The 20,449-nt window shown below is 38.5% G+C and overlaps 2 protein-coding genes across 2 annotated transcripts; both read left to right on the top strand.

The window, feature by feature from the left end:
• The first annotated feature begins 3,767 nt into the window (after positions 1 to 3,767).
• Positions 3,768 to 16,406, top strand: LOC131628245 (serine carboxypeptidase-like 48). The gene is made up of 7 exons (XM_058899104.1): positions 3,768 to 4,344; positions 4,433 to 4,604; positions 15,021 to 15,140; positions 15,267 to 15,410; positions 15,549 to 15,699; positions 16,024 to 16,112; positions 16,198 to 16,406. Exons 1-7 carry the CDS (start codon positions 4,058 to 4,060, stop codon positions 16,255 to 16,257), a joined length of 1,023 nt encoding a protein of 340 aa, XP_058755087.1. The 5' UTR covers positions 3,768 to 4,057; the 3' UTR covers positions 16,258 to 16,406.
• LOC131628255 (serine carboxypeptidase-like) lies at positions 16,359 to 16,867 on the top strand. The gene is made up of 3 exons (XM_058899115.1): positions 16,359 to 16,455; positions 16,531 to 16,664; positions 16,766 to 16,867. Exons 1-3 carry the CDS (start codon positions 16,359 to 16,361, stop codon positions 16,865 to 16,867), a joined length of 333 nt encoding a protein of 110 aa, XP_058755098.1.
• The last annotated feature ends 3,582 nt before the right edge of the window (positions 16,868 to 20,449 follow it).

Genomic DNA, 20,449 nt, shown 5'->3' with positions numbered 1-20,449 from the left:
TAATTCAAAGAGGAAGAAATCCTGCTGAGTTTCGTTGGGGACACACTCCCTTAGAAGAAATTTTTCTCCCATCTCGTACTTCTACATAGTAAGAGGGTGTTTCTTCCACTGGCCATTTCTCTTCTTTAACAAGCACGGAAGAAATAAAATTATGAGAGGCTCCACAGTCAATCAATACCACTACTTGTTTGTCGCCAGTTCTCTCGCGGAGTTTGATAGACTTCTTGGTAGTAAGCCCAGAGATGCTATACATAGACAATTGCAAGGTTTTCACTTCTTTGGCTGGTTCTTCCTCCTCTAATTCTTCCTCTTCTTCTTATTCATCCCCAATATCTCCCCCCATCAATATCACCCTTAATTGTTTATTTGCACATACGTGCCCTAGTCCAAACTTTTCATCACACCTATAGCATAGCCCTTTCCTGTACTTCTCTTGCAATTTTGCATCTGTTAACCTCTTAAAACTTCTCCCTTTGGATGAAAGATTTGCTCTAGAGTCACTCGTAGTGCTACCAATTGATGAAGCAGCCTGGTTTTGACTCTAGAATTCGGTGCCCATGTCACTGTTTTGGTGCTATTATAGGTCTTGAAACCCAATTTACTTCCAGAGCTTGTTCCGCCATTAGTCATGTTCAGAATTTTTTTTTTCATCCGTCCTTTGAGCAGTCAACTAATTCAGACAATGTCTCTACTGGATGCAATTTCAACTCTGCTCTAATAATATCTTTAAGTCCATTCAAGAAAATACCTTTCAATTACGATGGCTCTGTGCATTTTAGAGGGTCAGCATACATTTCAAATTGTTCTCGGTATTCCTCCACAGTCCCGGTTTGTTTAAGACTCAACAATAATTCAAAAGGACTTTTAATCTTGATGGTTGGAACTTTCTTAGTATGGTAGTCCTAAAATCTTTCCAAGTGGGATTCTGAGTTGAGAATTCCCACCATTGATACTACGCCAATGCCTTGCCTTTCATAGCCACCATCACAGCTTGTAATTTCTCGTTCTCACTCATCTTCTTCAATTCAAAGTAACGTTCCACCCTGTTCAACCAACCATAAGCGTCAGTGCCTTCAAGGATGGTTAGTGTGTACAGAAGCGTCATTATCACTATCGTTCGGACTCCCTGGTGTTATTCGCAGTGTGCGACTCATTAGGGAGGTTAATTCTGCTACTTGCTGGCTTGTTTCAACTATTTCCTTGCGATCATCTTCTAGGATTTTCTCCACATTTTCCTGCATTGCTAACAACCCTTCAAATCCACGTGCAAAAATTTCCAATCTGGCCTCCATTTCCCCTCACGTAGATATTACAAAGCAGTCGTAGCAGGAAACTGCCCTGATTCAAGTTGATAGAAATCGGCACTGAACAGAAATAATTTGGAGAATAGGAATACTTTTTTGATAATAATTCTGGTGAACTGTTTAAAGACCATAATATTATGCTTACAATAGTTATAGGAAAATAGTACAGAATATTAGGGCACACACACCAATATTCGAGAGCTTGGTTCTCTCCCTCCCAACTGTCTAATACTCACAACTTCAGGATGATCAGAACACAGTTCTGTAACTTCTGTTTCTCTTATTATTCTGCTTAAGTTTTGTAAGTTGTAACAGCTCCTAATAATAATTGTTACTCTAGTAATAAATAATAATAATAATTGCTGCCTTTAGAAATCTGTAACTGCTACAGATACCATTAAAATGACTGCTTATCTGCCCGTACTGCTACTTGGCAGCATTTATTTATCCTGTTTTATTGGCGCCCCTTCCTCTTATAAGTATTCTTTATGAGGGTTCTAACAGCTTCTCCCTCCTGGTTAATGGTATGTTCAGCATACCTTATGCTATCTTTAATGCTAGAAATTAAAGTTTCTCCGTTTTTAGCCAACCAAATGCTGTTGAGAAAGGCCATAACTTTCCTGAAAGTTTCTCTGTTTTTAGCCCACCAAGTGCAAACAAAATTCCAACCCTTGCCATCATCTCCGATGAGCACGCCGTCTCCGTTCCGAGTTCCTCAAGCACGCATGACTTATGTGTTGCAAATCATTGAGATATGCGTACTGCGGTGTCCACGAGAACCTCTGACACATAGGTTGTCTTCTTTGCTGCCAGAGACGCAGATGAAACAGCCCAAATTGGAGAACCACACATTGGGATTTGAATTCCTGAGTTTTGCACTAGAAAAATTGAAGGAGATGAAAATGTGCCGAGAAGTGGTCATATACCTTTGTATGCTTTCTTTTTGTGTAATAGATTACAGAGGTGGGTTCATGGTTTCAGTACAAAACCAGAAGGATGTGATCATGTAGGATAGTCACTGCAATGATGAACAAGTGCTCTAAATTTGTTTGTTGGGACTTTGCCTTGGGGATCTTTAAAAATTGGGAATTCACAGGAGAATTCAAGGTGGTGCATGCATGCTACCTGTTTGGCAGAAATCCTATTACAATTTCTTTATTCAGTTCTGTTTATCAAATACTATGCATGAACAACTTAATAATGGTGCACAAAGTTAGTTAGGAGTTAGTTTCTTACTGTTACACACATAAGTGTTTTATATTATATACATGCTAATGTAGTTAGCTTATGGTGCAGCTTACCTTAGTTTGTATAAATACATACATTGTAATAGGCACATCTGGAAAAGCGACCACCACGAGTCACAGGCACATCTGACTCCGATACCTGTGTAGGAGGTTCAGTAGTAGCAACAGTACTCTCTTCAGGAGTGGAATTAGGAGGAGCAGTGTGTGTGAGATTGAGAGAGACTAGATCAGTTGGAGGTTGCTTCTTGAACTTGTTCAAGCGAAGCTCATGTGCAAGAAGCAGGATCTCTACTTCATCAAGATCCATGATGCCAAACTTACTCTCAATAACAGAGACCACAGGAGCAAATTCAGAAGGCAAACCTTCAAGAATGACATCGATGTGATGAGCAGGAGGAAGAGGATCTCCAATGGACGTGAGAGCATCAACTGTAGTACGACTCTTGTGAAGGTACTCCTGCATAGACAAACTATCAAGAGCGAGTGCGCGAAGTTCAACACGAAGTTGACGTGCTCTCGCACGTGTTTGCTTCTGGAAGTAGCTGAACAAGCGATCCCAAAGCTGATGAGCATGTGTACAACCAAGAACACGTGACAAAATCTCGTCCGATAACGTGGATTGCAACCACGAAAGAAGCATCTGATCCTTCTGGAGCCATCGTGAATAGTCAGGATTCACCGTACCGGAAGCGCGAGCTTCATCGTCAACAAATTGTAACGGCACTCGCGAGCAAACAACAAACTCAGTGAGGCCATGAGCATTGATGTAAGGTTCGATCTGTTGACGCCAGAGATGGGAGTTTTTTTCATCCAACTTCAGCGCGATCTTGATCGAGAACTGGAGACGAGTTGAATCGTCCATGGATTTGAGAGGAAGAGACGCCGTCGCGGTGGAAGACGGCTGAGAAGAAGGCGGCGATCACTCCGGAGAAGTCGGTTGCGACATCGGAGCAAGGAGATGGATCGGTGGCTTAATCTAATACCATATTAGATTCTCAAGGTAGTTTCCATTACTGTAATTGAATTCAGTTATCAATTTCTGAGATTGTTACAAAGATAACACCTTGTTACTTATATAGGTAACAAGGTGACCTACTATAGAAGGTTACACAATAGGATAACTGCCAGGTGTCAGTTCTTAGATCCACTACTAATAAGTACTCTAATACCCCCCCCCCCCCCCCCCCCCCCCCCCCCCCCCCCCCCCCCACAAACTCATGGGGAGGTAGTGGCAGCAACTACCCTGAGTTTGTGCTTCAGATTTAAGAATGCAGTAGAAGGTAATGGCTTGGTGAGGACATCTGCCCATTGGTCAGTGCCTGGAATGTGTAACACTTGCAGTTGCTTAGCCAGAACTTTTTCCCTAACAAAAAACAAATCAATCTCCAGATACTTTCATTCTAATTGTTTGAAAAATTCAAGTTTAACTTATTGAATGTGTGATTCTCTCTGTCTCCTTTCAAAACAGTTAGGATCACCTGCTATAAACACAACAATTTGGATCACATGCTCTTGTCTCAATTTGTTTTCACAAACATGGGATTCCCCAAAACCTCCTTTTCTCTTCTCTCGTTCTTCATTTTACTTTCTTCATCTTATGCAACTTCTCGCTTCACACTTCAACAAGGTTTTCCGTCAACGACAAAATTTTCACCAAATCAACAAGGTGATTTCGTCCCAGGAAAAATCGTAGAGAAGACATTTTCGTTTCTCACTAGTTCTGATGGAACTTCTGTTGAAGATCTTGGTCACCATGCTGGATTCTATTCGCTTCTTCGTTCCAAATCTGCTAGGTAGTATTATTAAACTTATCTTTTTTTTTTTTTTACATATTTTCATTGTGATTTATAGTGTATTTTCTGCTTCTTCATTGAATTGTAGGATGTTCTATGTTTTCATTGAATCAAGAAATGGTGCTAAAGACACACCATTGATGTTATGGTTGACTGGAGGGCCACGTTGTGCCAGTGCATTCGCTATGTTTCGTGAAAATGGTCCTTTTCAAATTAACAATGATCCGTCTCTTTCACCGAGTGCCTATGGATGGGACAAGGTAATAACATTCTATGTGTCATACCCCAAAATTTGCCCCCCTCTATGCATCTTCAATGGCTCAAGGTTCAAAGGTTTATTCAAGTCACTCTCTCCTAATCGAGGGTCTCAAAACTAGGGTTTGCATCTTATCAAAGGAATCTGAATCTTCAAAGTCTCACATGGGTTCCAAGGTGTTCCATATGCCAAAAGGGTTCCAAAGTCTCAACTATGTTGACCTAAAAGTCAACTATAGTCAAAATACAATCAAACTTCGAGATTTTTTGTCAACATCAAGTATGTGAGGTTGTATCCATTATTTGATCAAAGGTTGATCATGACCCACTAATAAAAACTCAGAAATGAACAAATACAAAGGTTCAAATTAGGGTTTTTGTAGGAGAAAGTCAACACAACTTTGACTGGTCATAACTTTCACATGGAGCATCAAAAATTTCCCAACCAAAGCCTATTTTGAAGGAAATTGGATCATCTACAACTTTGCCTCTCACAAGCCAAGGCCAGAAATACTTCATTCAAGAGATATGGTCTAATACATTATAGGTCTTCTAGAAAGTCAATAAAATATGCCTTTTGGGTCAAAGCTCATAACTTGAGCATGGAAGCTTCAATTAAGATGAAACCAAAAGGATAATTTAGAGGACACTCTAAGCTTTCTAAATTGATCAAGAACACCTCCATAGGGTTAAAATTGAGAGAGATACGCATGGTTGAAGTTGAGCAATTTTCAGGATATGCATGAAACCTTAATTGACCAAAACTTGGTTTTTGAACTAATGGGCCTAAGTTTTGCACTCCAAATATGACCATGGCCCATAAAAAGACTCTTAAACCTTTGGTTCTATTTTTATTATATTTATTTATATTTATTTGAATTTTAACCAATTAAAAGGCAAATAAATTAAGTAAAAATATAAAATAAATGGATGAAAGTATATGGCTTTGGTCTTGATCAAGTAAAATACCAAGAGAGGTCCGTTGGTCCAATATAATTATTCTTGTGATATTATTAATTTTTTATTTGATTTTATTCATTTAAATTTTAAATAAAGACTAAATAAAATCCTAAAATAATTATATAATGGTCATTCCTTTTCTATTAATTCAAAACAAATCTAAATATGATCCAAGGGCCAAGAATGAATGAAGAATATGCATGAAATAGATGATAGTTCTAAAAGAGAAAGATTTTATACAAAATCTTTTTTCCAATTTTCATGTTAATGGTTGATTGATTGTTTGTCAAATATTTAACCCTAATATGATGACATATATGTGGGAAAGCATTCATTAGGGCTAGGGGGACGAAAATTGAGAAAGAAAAATAGGGTTCTTAAGTTACAAGAGATCTCAAAAGAAGAAAGATTAGGGCAAATTCGAAAAAACAAGTTGCAGCCATTTACCATCTCTTCCAGCCACTCTAATACACTCTTGAGGTACCAAGGTGTGAAATCAAATCAAGAACCAAGCTGTGCAACGTCTGAGATGTGTTTATCAGGTTCATCATTCTCACTCACGTTTTGATTTTTATTTCCTGCATATAGTTGTATTTTAATTCATACTAACAGTGTATTTGAGTCTGTGATAGTTTTTAGAGTCGATTGGAACCTTTACTTGGGAGGTCTAACGCAAGGGTGAAGCTTGGCCATGGCTAGGGCATAATAAGGAGGGTGCATCGTTCTCGTATTTCTAGGCTGTTCCAGGCCAAACCACCACCACCATCGTGATCGCAAGGTCCCGCTTGGTTAATCTGGGCTCTTGTTTGGTTCTATTTTGTCGGTTTTTGCAGGTTGCCATGACTGGCCAGGGTTCCTTAAAGAATCCGCAGGTAATTCTGCAATAAAAATCGAATATAAATCCGCAGGTAATATGTTAGTGACGATGAATAGTGGCATGGGAACACGCGTGGCGTTGACGAACGTCTCCATTGGCCAGTCAAACTCAAGCCCATCTCTCTCCTTCTTTGATCGGCGCGTCAGCACTCCCAGGGCCCCACATGTTGACTGGTTCCATTAATCTATTTTCTTTTTATTTATTTGTTTTTTGTTATACTTTTATCAAAAGAGAAACTTGGCTCGATTGGTTAACAAATGGAGATGTGCACCAAGGGGGACTGGGTTCGAACCCCAGTCCAAACATTTATTTTATGAAATTTGCATGCTATGGTTTCCCAAAGGATTCAGCGCTTCCACTTCCTATGGGCTCACAATACACCCTCGTTATCAACCATCATATCTCCTACCATCCTCATCTAACGTACAGGAACTGCATCTCTACCATGGGCATTCAAGGGTCAACCACATTGGATCTTTGCCAATTAATTATGTTTATATTTAAATAATTTAATTAGAATTAGGATTAGGATATAGTTAGGATTAGGACTGTAATTATTCCTGACTATTCTCCCGTTTATTTTCCTCGATTTTTTGAGTTAATGTATTTAATTATTTTAATTATAAAAACCATAAAAATCCTATAAAATATATTAAGATATTAGGGTTCGCCCAATCCCATTGGCCAGTGGCCAAAGCATTAGGATTAGGGTTCTTCCAACTGACTTAGGTATTTAGCCAAACAATTTAGAATTTTATTTGCTTCGATTAAATCCATTGATCGCGGTGGGTAATAATCAAATAATTATTTAATTAATTAAATTAAATTCAAATAAAATATATTTTGCTAAAAGGTTGTAACTATCTTATTAGTTATGATGATTAGCATTTCTCTGTCAATTCGTTATTATTTATAATCGAATCTATCGATTACGAGGGATAACGGTAAAAAATAAATAATCAATTCTATAAAACATATTTATTTGTTATTAGTGATAATCGAATCAATCGATTAGAATTGGTAACAATACCCTTTCAATTCGTTAACTATGGTGATCAAACCTATTGATCATCGCAACTAACGGTAACATATTAAAAATCAGGGTTGTACGCCCAAATCCTAAAACACTTCCAAACCTTCAAATACACTAAACCACGACACTACAGAAATTCACCCCTTCAAACACTACACTGCGATGTTCATAACTACGATAAGGTAATTCAAAATACCTTCGAACTTCGCTTTTGAAAACAACTTCAAAACAACTTCAAATACAATCAAATTCTAATTCTAAGGCGTACAATCCTGTGCCCGAACTACGTTGACTCCGATTCTCCATAAGGAGATACGTAGGCACTTGGATAACCAAGGCGAGTCACCCTCCTCCAAATCTTAATCATGTCCATAATTAAACCTTTAACCCTATTAACTATCTGTTACCCTTCTTTATGTTTTTGCCATAACCCTTATCTTTGCAATGTTAACCTTTAGGAAAGGGTTTTGGATGCCTAACACCTTCCCTTAACCCGAATATAGTATCTTACCCTAAATCTCTTAACCAGTAAAGGTTTCCTATTCGCCTTGGTAGAATAGGTGGCGACTCTCTAAGTTACAATTTTTAGGCAGGTTGCTACACTATGCCTATTACATGTTTTTGTTTTAATGATGGTTCTAAATTGCAGTTACTGTTTCCCCACAAACATTTATCCTGCGGTAAAATAAATATACTGATAGAACTCAGACTGTTAGTCAAGGCCCAAAGGAGACACTGGCCCATGGGAACTTGGTTAGTTTACTCTAGAAGGGGCAAGATGGGAACTTCCAAGGTTAATGAGAAATGATCTGCTGACTGTTCTAATAGCATAGTATAAGAAATAGGGAAAATCTCATTTGTATTTCATTGTGTAATGTAGATACAAGTAGGAGATATTTATACATCTGAATCTGTAACAAACTCTAACAGACTAGAGAGTTAGTTACTCAATAATACAGCTCAGCATCTAGTGAATATAAAGCAAGCTAAACTATATTTATCTACACTATCTCTATCATCCCCACTAGAAGCTGAAGGGGTCCTTGGCAGATCATTCTTACTGAATACTCTGGAACCAGTTTTAGAGAGTTTGCTGCTGGAGACCATAGGAGTGGGCATGCCATTGGCATTCAACATGTTCACTTTAGTCAACAAATCAGTGAGATACTTGGTCTGAGATAGAAGCAAAGCCCCATTGGGTAAGTGTGTGACCTCAATCCCTAGGAAATAGTCCAAATTACTCAACTGTTTGAGCGAAAATTTGTCATTTAGGTTCTTGATTAAAGCATTGATGAAAGGTGCAGAGTTCCCAGTGATTATTATGTCATCAACATACACTAGAATCATAACCTGCAGGCTGCCATGATGGAGCAGAAATAAGCTGGGATCACATCTGCTAGCTTTAAATCCATGCTAAATCAATGCACTCTTAAGCTTATCAAACCAGGCCCTGGGAGCCTATTTCAAGCCATAGATGGCTTTGTTTAACTTGCAAACAAGAGATTTATCTGCAGCTTCAAAACCTGGGGACTGTTGCATAAACACTTCCTCTTCAAGAGTGCCATTAAGAAAGGCATTGTTCACATCAATTTGCTGGATCGGCCACCGGTTTGTGACTGCAAGTGTAAGTACAATTCTGACTGTAACCGGTTTAACTACAGGTGAGAACGTTTCAGTAAAATCACTACCAGCCTTTTGATGAAAACCCTTAGCCACCAGCCTGGCCTTATACTTATTTATGGAACCATCAGGATTTTCTTTCAACTTGAACACCCACTTGCAGCCTATAGGCTTCCTAGATGCAGAAGCAGTCACCAATGTCCAGGTCTGATTCCTCATCAAAGCTTAATACTCATCTTTCATTGCCTGAAACCAGTGAGGTGCAGCCAAGGCCTGAGAAACAGATGTTGGTTCCATATGTGTTAGGAGGAGTGTAGGGTGAAGTCTAGGAAATGTAAGACCTCTTTTGGACCTGGTTTGCATGGGATGAGTATTGAGAGGATGTATAAAAGGAGGAGGGACATAATTGGTGGCTGGAGACAAGTTAGGGTTTGAGGAGGGAGAAATAGTGCTGTCTTCAGCAGGATCAGACAGAATTAGAGCAGGAGAAGAGCCAGAATGTGAGGAGGGTGTATTAGAAGCCACGGGTGGAACAGGTGAGTCAGGAAAAGGAACAGAACTGGAAGAAGAAGTATTGGCTATGTGAGAGGAAGAGGATGCAGAATGTGAGGGAGGAGAAGAACTAACAGGCTGATTGTAAGAAGTAGTGGGAGTAGCAGAAGGCAAAGGATTGGCAGACACATGGAAAGGAGTAGACTGAGGAACAGCTGCAGAGGTAGCAGATACAAAAGGAAAAATAGTGGAATAGGGAAATTTAGATTCATAGAATAAGACATCTTTAGAGACATAAATGTGACCATTGGGGGAAAGACACTTGTATCCCTTATGGGCTGAAGAATAGCCCAAGAAAACACATTCTTGGGATCTATAGGCTAGTTTGTGAGAGTTATATGGACGAAGGAGGGGATAACAAGAATACCCCAAAGATCACACACAACAAGTTCAAATGGCTGAGTGTACACTGTGTTAGATAAGGATGAAGGTAATCTATGAGATTTACCTAGGCAGCAGGCATGACACAGCTCAGCAGGAGGTTTGGAGGGGACAGCCAGATGACACAATTTAAAGATTTCAGTTAAATCTTGATGGTTAGGGTGCCCTAATCTCGTGTGCCACAAAATATACTTGTTAGTGGCTATAGAGGATGAACTATTAGCATGAGTAGATGACAAGTTAGAGTCACCAGTAAGAGCATTAAGATAAAAGGAATTAGGAAAACTACTCAATGCTTTATTAATGTATGAAGCTGAATTACAAGAAGGAGTACAATGAGACAAACTATACTCAGAACTAGCAGTACTACTGCTATCATTTACAAGAGACCTAGACAAACTATAAGCTGAACTACAACTATTCTTAGAAGAATCTTGAGCAGAACAAGTGTTAGAGCTGGGAGTGGACTTGGACAGTTGTAAAGCAGAGTTAGGGAACTTGTAAAGACCATCAGCTCCAACTAGACCACGGAGCAGAACTTCAGAAGAAGCCTGAGATTTGACAACACAGAATTTAGGGTGAAATTCAAAGAACACATTATTGTCCTCTGAAAATTTACTAACACTCATCAAGTTTTTGGTGATACGAGGAACAAGTAACAAGTTGTGAAGGGTTAGGGACATGTTAGGGTTGGAAGATAAAGGAAAGTTCATGGAACCAACATAATTGATAGACAAACCTTGGCCGTTTCCCATGAAGACCTGCTCAGTTCCAAGCAAAGAGACAGCATCAGAAAAATTTGAGGCCTCAGGAGTAAATGATGAGAAGCTCCTGAATCCGGATATCACCATTGGTTGTTGAAACTTGCTTCAGTACCTGCAAAGTATGCTTGAGTTGCAGCAGCCCTAGGAGTACCTGCTCGAGGAACTGCCTGGGGAACTGCATGAGGAACAACATAACCAAATGACGGCTGAAATACAGGCCTAACATTCATGAGAAAGGGATTATAAGGAGCACGTTTGATAGGAAGCTAATCCTACCAAGACTATAGAACTAGGGTTTCAACAATAAAAGATAAAGACATTAAAAATAAACTAAGAAAAATAGAGATAAAAGATAACTTTTGATTTCATTGATTGATTCTAAATGTCTCTATGAGACTACAATATATACTACTCTAAATGGATATTAAACCTAAAAGGCTCAAACACTACTAAAAACCCAATTCAATTAGAGCCCAATAGTAATACTAATAATAATACTAATAAATAATACTATTATACCTCTCTATCATTGCCGTCGGGTTCACTTGAACCTTGTCCTCAAGGTTCTAAAATTACTCCCGGATTCTATCATGTAACTTATAACAATATGCCAAAATATTTTTGAAGAACTTGAAGAACTCTATCTACTTGGTTTCTATATGCTCTTTCAGTAGGATGGTAGCTATCCCAAAACACATATTCAGAAGCATTTGAACAAGTATCGAAAGGCTTGCATGACACTGCAACTTCTAGTTTCCATGTGCCATAACAACTTTGAACCCATATTTTTGACGGTGGAGAATGATATCAAGTAAAGGGGTGTAAACATCAATGTAAAATATAACTTTGCAGCAAAATGATGAAACAAAGCCTCGTCAAAATCCCTACCACCCAGGGACCTATTGTACGAATGTGCCAATACTTTCAGCTGCCCCTTTTTAAATCCAGCAATACAAACTTGCATGCTAGCATGCCCAACATCAACAAAAGCAACATTCAGCTGATCATTCTCAGGAAGATCGGTCTTGTAAATCCCATAAGCCAAAGCAGTTGCTGTCGTTTCATGAATCAAGTGAAGCGGGTGCAAACCAGCAATAGTAGCTGCATCCAACACAACTCTCCTCTGAAGATCAGTAAAATAAATTGGAATCCCAATACAGCAATCAACAACAGCCGCATTCAAATTTTTCTGCGCAATCTCTTTAAGAATCCCCAACATCGTGGCAAAGACATGAGTAGCAGTAAACACTCTAGGCTCCCCAAGATACCGCGCGTAAATTAACGGATACCCATTAGGTCCTTCCGTAACAGCAAAAGGCAACGACTTCAAATCACTCTGCACTTCCAGATCAGCAAATTTCTTACCAATCAACCTCTTCATCTGCGAGATAGAACTCTTCGGGTTCATCATAGTAGAAGCAGCCCCAGCCGTCCCAATAAACCTTTGTTTATCACCAAAACACACAATAGCAGGAGTCTCGCGCTTGGACTCATCATTAAGCACAACATCAATCCAATTGTAAAAGTTAATGAGTTCGTCAATTTGCTTACCTGAGCTTGCATAAGAATCAAAGGCTTTCACGTAATCAGAGTAGTCCATGTCAAAAAAATTGTCGAGCAACACAGCAAAAACCTCACATATGTCCGCATACTGTTGACAGCTCAACTTAACTAAAATTTTCTCTAACTTCAGATCCTTCAAAGGAGTAACAGTAACGATCCTTCTATCATCTTGCCCCGACGCATCAGCCATATCCCCATACGACCTCGTCTTCCTCATCCATTTCGACACCGCCAACACACAAGCATTCACATAGCCACGCGAGTAAGACATCAAGTTCAAAATCTCCCTCATATACTTCTCACTCGTCGGATCTTCGTCATGACTCGTCGCCGTCACAATGGTACCGTTTTGAATATTTTCCAATTCACGATCCTTAAGCTTCAATTCTTCCTCCTCTATTACAACACTGTTTTGAACACTTTTGAATCCGCTGTCGTTACCAACCTCCGCAATAGTATCAGTAACATGAAAGTTATTCCCATCAGATCTCGTACCGTTATGACTAAACTCTCCTTTCCGGTCAACGCCATCAACTTTCCTTGAGATACATGTAATGATGATATAGAGCATAGCATCAATCAATATAACACCAACAGCAATTCGGCCTTGCGTAAATTGGCCTGGTCCAGGGTCAAAAACCAGAGTAGCAGTTAGCAGCAGATTTGCAAAGTACAGAAAAAATTGGACCTCATATGAAGAAACAAAAAGCTTGCCCTGTTCACAGTATAAAGAAAATAACTTATTCCCATGACTCTGCATAGCAGATGAAGGTATTTTGACAAACAGGTGGGGGGCGACAATTGAGAACCGAGTTTGAAAAATTCCAACAGTAAGCTTCGAATGATGCAGTCCAGGATCGAAGATTATAGGGTTAGTTAATGGCAGGCTTGCGGAATTCAAATTAAGCTTCTTGAACAGAAACCTTAAGAGAAATGTCAAATTGGTGAAAATGAGAATCTTCATCAAACCCCAATCCTTGACATGAGGCTCAATCATGGAAGTTATGAGAGATACATCCGTTGAGATGCTGGAAAAATTTGAAGATATCTCGTGAGAAGGAAGTAGAATTTTCTTCTTCTTTAAGATGAGTGAATGGTGGAAATAAATTCCAGTGTCATCGGTGGAAGCGACAAAATCCTCAACTATGGGAGACTTGTCTTCATAATTCAACAATTCATAAGTTTCTTCGGTTTCTTTCATTTGCTCTTCTACTGATTCGTCTGGCTTTGTTTTATTGATTACTTGAGCACAACAAAAATCATTGTCATGTGGTTTCAGATGTGGCGGTGGTATCGGTGGTCCTGGGTCATATGGTTTGGTGTTAGGGATCACGACATCTACCGTAGTGCTAGACCGTATTGCATCTGTCGGAAACAACAATAACTCGTCGTCAACATCATAAGAGTTAAAATGGGTTGGCTCTAATGGCGGTGGCGAAGTGAAACATTGCTTCAAATCTGAATCGGACTCCACAGCTGGGTCTTCCTCTTCTTCTGGGTTCTCCTCAACAGAAATATTGGTCGAATAAAAGGACTGTGTTGATTCATACGGTGGTTCCTCTTCTTCATCATCTAACGGTAAAATGGGTCTCCACTCCGGCTTGAAACGCCATAATAGTGTTGTTGTAAATGTATCCCAATTATATCTCGGATGAACACGACACCACCATATCCACCATGTGAAGGCAGAACCTCTTAATGCTCCAATAGCTTTCAAAACCTTCAATGACTCTGGTGTTTCACGCTGCTTGAAAAATTTCTCAACACAAAGAATCCACCAATAGACATCTTCTTCCCCATCAAACAATAATATTGTCATGAATTTAAGCGGAAGTGAGATCGAAAATGAAAGCACCAATTGATAGGAAGCTAATCCTACCAAGACTATAGAACTAGGGTTTCAACAATAAAAGATAAAGACATTACAAATAAACTAAGAAAAATAGAGATAAAAGATAACTTTTGATTTCATTGATTGATTCTAAATGTCTCTATGAGACTACAATATATACTACTCTAAATGGATATTAAACCTAAAAGGCTCAAACACTACTAAAAACCCAATTCAATTAGAGCCCAATAGTAATACTAATAATAATACTAATAAATAATACTATTATACCTCTCTATTAACGTTGAGGGGGATACGTAGCGGTAGCACCAGCAGCCTGAGAATAACGATGAAAACAGATAGACGCGTCATGTCCAGATTTTTGACAGATCTGACATTGCGTTTTGCCAAAACGACCACCGCCACGTCCATAGCGGCCACCACCACAACCAAAGCGACCTCCACGAGCACCAGAACCATGACTCTCAGCGTTAGCAGTGATGTGACTCGTACCTTGAGGAAATCCGTCAGTAACCGATTGATCAGTGACGGCCGGCGCAACCGGTGGTGTTACCTGAGTAAGATTCACCGTCGCAGGTTCAACTGTAACCTCCTTGTGATGCTTCTCCAGTCGCGACTTATGCGCAAGAAGTGAAGACTCCAGTTCATCCAAAGAGCTCAGTTCATCTTTGCTGTTCACAGCGGCGACAATAGAATCGTAGTCTTCAGGCAAAGCATCGAGAACAATCTCAATTAGGTTACGCAAAGGAACCGGATCCCCAATCGAGAGAAGTGACTCACTGATTAACGTCATTACTAAGATGTTTTCTGATTTTGCAGGTATCAAATATGATTTTTGTTGACCAATGCATTGGGATAGGTGACAGCGGCAGTTCGGATAAAAATGATATTTGTACAGATGAAATCAGTGTTAGCAATGATTTGTACGATTTCATGCAGGTATAGAAAATATCTTTTTTCTCATCAGTAATTTAGAAACATTATAGAAAGTGATCCAGATATGAATCACATACTGTGAATAAATTATATAAGATTAACTTCAGTTTTATTTTATAATTATTACAGGCAATTCTCAAGGAACACCCTCAATTCGTTAAGAATGACTTTTATGTTGCCGGAGAATCATATGCTGGGCAATTAATTCCAGCTCTTGCATCCCGGATTCTCGAAGGAAACAAAAATAAAGAAGGAAATACTATAAACTTGAAGGTCTTACAATATCCTAATAATATTATATTATGAATTTATGGTTACAATTTTTAAACTTGTAATGCCTTAGATAACTTTTGATGTCTCTCTTTTTGTAACTATTTTTTCTCCCATGTTTTGTTTCATATACAATAACAGGGGATTGCTATTGGTAATGGATTGATCAACCCAAGAATTCAATACCCAACAAACATTCAGTTTGCAGTTGATAACAAATTGATTACAAAGGAAGATCAAACTGATATCAACAAGTTGGTCCTATCTTGTGTCGATGCCATACAAACTTGCGGTACAAGATGCCTAACACACTATGCACCTGTATTGTCAAATGACATAATAAAATTTGAAGAAATCTTTATCATTTTGCAATACATCTATTTATTACTAAGTGTTTTCATATAAAGGCTAGAGCTGTGTTATGTTATCGTAGTATGCAAGAATTTAACAAACTATTTTTTTTCTGTAATTTGTAGTTCACATAATATTACTCTTTCTAATTTAATGCTCCAGCGAATGAAAACACATATATTTTTTATAAAAAACTGTGGAAAGAAAATTATCGTATTGTTTCTTTATAATATTAATTTGTTATAGTTTATGTTTGATTTTTCAGAGAATGAAGGTGGAGATAGTTGCAAAACGGCATTAAATCAATGTAACCAGAAACTTCCCAAAATCCAATCCATTGCAGGCAACGTTAATGTAAGTATATGACATCAGAAACTTATTTTATTTTAAACAAATTTCAAGTTATATTTTAATGAAATTGACACATGGTGAACTGTAGCCCTATGCATCAGAAAGACATGTGAGGGATCGATGTGTTATAATTTCTCAAATGTGGTGACATTTTTAAAGAAAAAGACAGTTAAGGATGCTTTAGGTGTTGGGAGCAGAGAGTTTGTTCCATGCAGCAATGCAGTGCCTAATGCTTTGAATCAATATTCGATGAGAAACAATGACGTATATATTCCAGCACTTCTCGAGGATGGAATCAAAGTTCTTATATATGCCGGAGAATATGATCTTATTTGCAATTGGCTTGGTGAGTGATATATCCTAGCATTATAGGACATTTCAAACTCTTGTCATATTATGCTAATTTGCTATCACATGACAGGGAATTCGCAATGGGTTCACGCCATGAAGTGGTCAGGTCAAGAACAATTCGGGGCCTCAAAAACAGTTTCTTTTTTAGTTGATGGAAAAACAGCAGGATTGTTGAATAGCTATGAACCTCTCTCTTTTCTAAAGGTTAGTTTATAGTTTGTACTCGTAACTATAAATCTACTTTTCTTGAGCGTTACGTTCCTGATTTCATTTTTGGCTGCCTATACTTATATGTTGTGTAACAGGAGAATGATGCTGGACATTTGGTTCCTATGGATCAACCAAAAGTAGCACTTAAGATGTTGGTCAACTGGATGCAGGGGAACCTGAACGAGGGGAACATCTAATCTCTTATTTACATAATATTTGGTGGGTGAAATTTATATTCCAGCCCACAAATTTTGGTTCTATATATACTTGGAGAGTTTCCCATTCATGTTCATGATAATAGGGTAGTTTTCCCATTTGGAGAACATGCCCCCCGAGATGGCATAAGCTGAGATGGCGTAAATCACTAGCAATTTTTGGGATGGCAGAAGCTGAGATGGTGTAAACCACTAGCAATTTTTTCTTTACCTTGACTATCGATGGTCTTTCACTAGCAACCTGATCACTCCCTATCTTATCTTCTTGAGTCGCAAATCTCGACGACTTCCCATGCTGGATCAAATCTTCAATTGAATCCTTGAGTTTATTGATGTTTATTGACTTATTTGTTGTTGACTCTGTCTGGAAATTGAGAAATTGTTTTAATTATGATTGCATCGAAGTTTGATTGGTGAAAATTTATCTTAATCTTTTCTTGAGGAAAATCTCTGTTTGAAGTGTCCTAACATTGTCATACTCCTCTTCCTCCCTCTGCCATACTCCTATGTTTTTTCTCAATTTTTTTCTTGCTTATTTCTTCACATGAGGGATTAATTGATTCGCATATGCATCTCTGAATCAACTCCATATTTAAGTTCAGGGGGGTTTTTGGAAATACATATCTGAACATGTTTACAGTACATATTTGGTGCGGACAAAACCCCTCACTCTTTCTATTCCATTCACACAAACACCAAAATCCTTCATTTCAACAAGTTATCGATTTTGGAGCAAGTTATTGAAGCAAGTGTTTTCGAGACTTTGAAGAATTAAGTGATACTTTTTAGGGTTTAGGGTGCAAGTGTCTCTTCTCCTCATTTCAACAAGTTTTCAAAAGCTCTGAATTTGAGTAACTTTCTAAGAATCATTTCTTGTACATTTCATGTATGTAATAGGTAGTTTATTATCATTTGAAATCATTACATAGAAGTTTAATTTGGAAAATGTGGCTTTTGGGTTATTATTTGAAGTTTATTGCGCCATTTAAGGCAAGAACATGCACCTGTTCATCCATGACTGTTCGCCGGAGTATTCGGATGTGCATATTTGAAATTCCCTCTGAGGAATTTTCAGATATGCCTATCCGAAATGTTTCCTGACTAATTTTTTCATATTTGTTTCATTGCTTCATTGTTTCAATGCCTTAGTGGTTTTTAGTTAATGTTTTTTTTAGAATTATGGCTGAGAACCCTAGATTGAGACTTGGCAGGCCAAGTCAGACAACATCTGCTTGGTATGAGAGAGCTGAGCAGTCTGGAAGGTGTTAGAACAAGATTTGTTCTGATCAATATTCTTAGTTTTGATGATAACAAGGATATGAATTTTGTGTGAGATAATGTGGTACTCTAATACATTGCAATTTCCCTTTCAGGAAATATATAAAGAGTATGCACAAATCAGCGCTCAGAAGCTTTGACTCAGAAGGTTCAGCATGCAACATCAGAACATGGTCTGGCAAGACATCAGAAGATGGTCAAAGCAGAATTAGAACATGGGTCTATGGAAGCATCAGAAGAACTTGAGTTCAGAAGCAGAAGCACTGAAGTTCTCATGGTATCACGCTCAGAAGCACTTCAAGGTCAGAAGACAAGAAGATGCTATGCACCAAGCTGTTTAACTCTGATGATATTCAAATGTTGTATACACAAACATCAGATCAGAAGCAAGTACAAGTGGCAGGCTACGCTGACTGACAAAAGGAACGTTAGAAGCTATTAAAGGCAACGTCAATAGACACAGCGTGAACAAGGCTCGAGGTAGTTGACAAAAGCGTGAAACATTAAATGCAATGCTCTACGGAATACGCAAAGCATTAAATGCTCCCAACGGTCATCTTCTCAAGTGCCTATAAGTATGAAGTTCTGATGAGAAGCAAGGTTGACGATTTCTGTGAATATTAACTTGCTGAAACGCTGTTCAAATCAAAACTCTCAAACTTCATCTTCATCAAAGCTCACTACATTGCTGTTGTAATATATTAGTGAGATTAAGCTTAAACATTAAGAGAAATATCACTGTTGTGATTATATCTTTTCAGAAGCATTGTAAAACTCTTATTTGATTACATTAATTTGTAAGTAACTAGAGTGATCAAGTGTTGATCAGGATACTCTAGGAAGTCTTAGCTAGTGTCTAAGCAGTTGTAATTAGAGTGATCACATGGTGGTCAGGATACTCTAAGAAAGTCTTAGCTTGTGTCTAAGCATTTGTTCCTGGAGTGATCAGGTTGTGATCAGGATACTCTAGAAGACTTAGTCGTGGGCTAAGTGGAAAACCATTGTAATCTGTTGCGATTAGTGGATTAAATCCTCAGGTGAGGTAAATCACTCCGTGGGGGTGGACTGGAGTAGTTTAGTTAACAACGAACCAGGATAAAAATAACTGTGTAAATTGTTTTTATCGTTCAAGTTTTTAGACTACACTTATTCAAACCCCCCCTTTGTAAGTGTTTTTCTATCCTTCAATTGGCATCAGAGCGCCGGTTCTACGGTGCAAGCACTTAACCGTGTTTAGAAAAGATTCAGGAAGAGAAAAACGCTTCAGTAAAAGATGGCTGGTGAAATTCCAACAAATCCACCTGCATCTACATCTGGCTCTGCTGAGCAATACAATGGTAACAATGGTTATACTAGACCACCAGTATTTGATGGTGAAAACTTTGAATACTGGAAAGATAAACTGGAAAATTACTTTCTTGGTCTAGATGGTGAACTATGGGATCTTCTGATGGATGGTTACAAACATCCAGTGAAAGCTAGTGGCGTAAAGCTTACAAGGCAAGAAATGGATGATGATCAGAAGAAGCTTTTCAAGAATCATCATAAATGTAGGACTGTTTTGCTGAATGCTATCTCTCATGCTGAGTATGAGAAGATATCTAATAGGGAAACTGCCTATGATATATATGAGTCATTAAAAATGACCCATGAGGGAAATGCTTAAGTCAAGGAGACTAAAGCTCTTGCTCTAATCCAGAAATATGAAGCCTTCAATATGGAGGATGATGAAGATATTGAGAAGATGTTCTCAAGATTTCAAACTCTAACTGCTGGATTGAGGGTTCTGGATAAAGGCTACACCAAGGCTGATCATGTAAAGAAGATCATCAGAAGCTTACCCAGAAGATGGGGTCCAATGGTGACTGCATTCAAGATTGCCAAGAATCTGAATGAAGTTTTGTCGGAAGAGCTTATCAGTGCCTTGAGAAGCCATGAAATAGAGCTGGATGCAAACGAGCCTCAGAAGAAAGGTAAGTCTATTGCGTTAAAATCAAATGTCAAAAAATGTACTAACGCTTTTCAGGCTAGAGAAGAAGATCCTGAAGAATCAGAATCTGAAGAAGAAGATGAACTGTCCATGATCTCCAGAAGGGTAAACCAACTCTGGAAGAGCAAGCAAAGGAAGTTCAGAGGCTTCAGAAGTTCAAAGAGATTTGAACGAGGAGAATCTTCTGGTGACAGAAGATCTGACAAGAAGAAGGCTGTCTGCTATGAGTGCAATGAGCTTGGACATTACAAGAACGAGTGTCCAAAACTTCAGAAGGAGAATCCCAAGAAGAAGTT

This window comes from Vicia villosa, unplaced genomic scaffold (genome assembly GCF_029867415.1).
Source record: "Vicia villosa cultivar HV-30 ecotype Madison, WI unplaced genomic scaffold, Vvil1.0 ctg.000436F_1_1, whole genome shotgun sequence".
NCBI classification, from domain to species: Eukaryota; Viridiplantae; Streptophyta; class Magnoliopsida; order Fabales; family Fabaceae; genus Vicia; species Vicia villosa.
The sequence above is the reverse complement of the archived record's forward strand: the minus strand, read 5'-3'. Positions and strand labels throughout refer to the sequence as shown.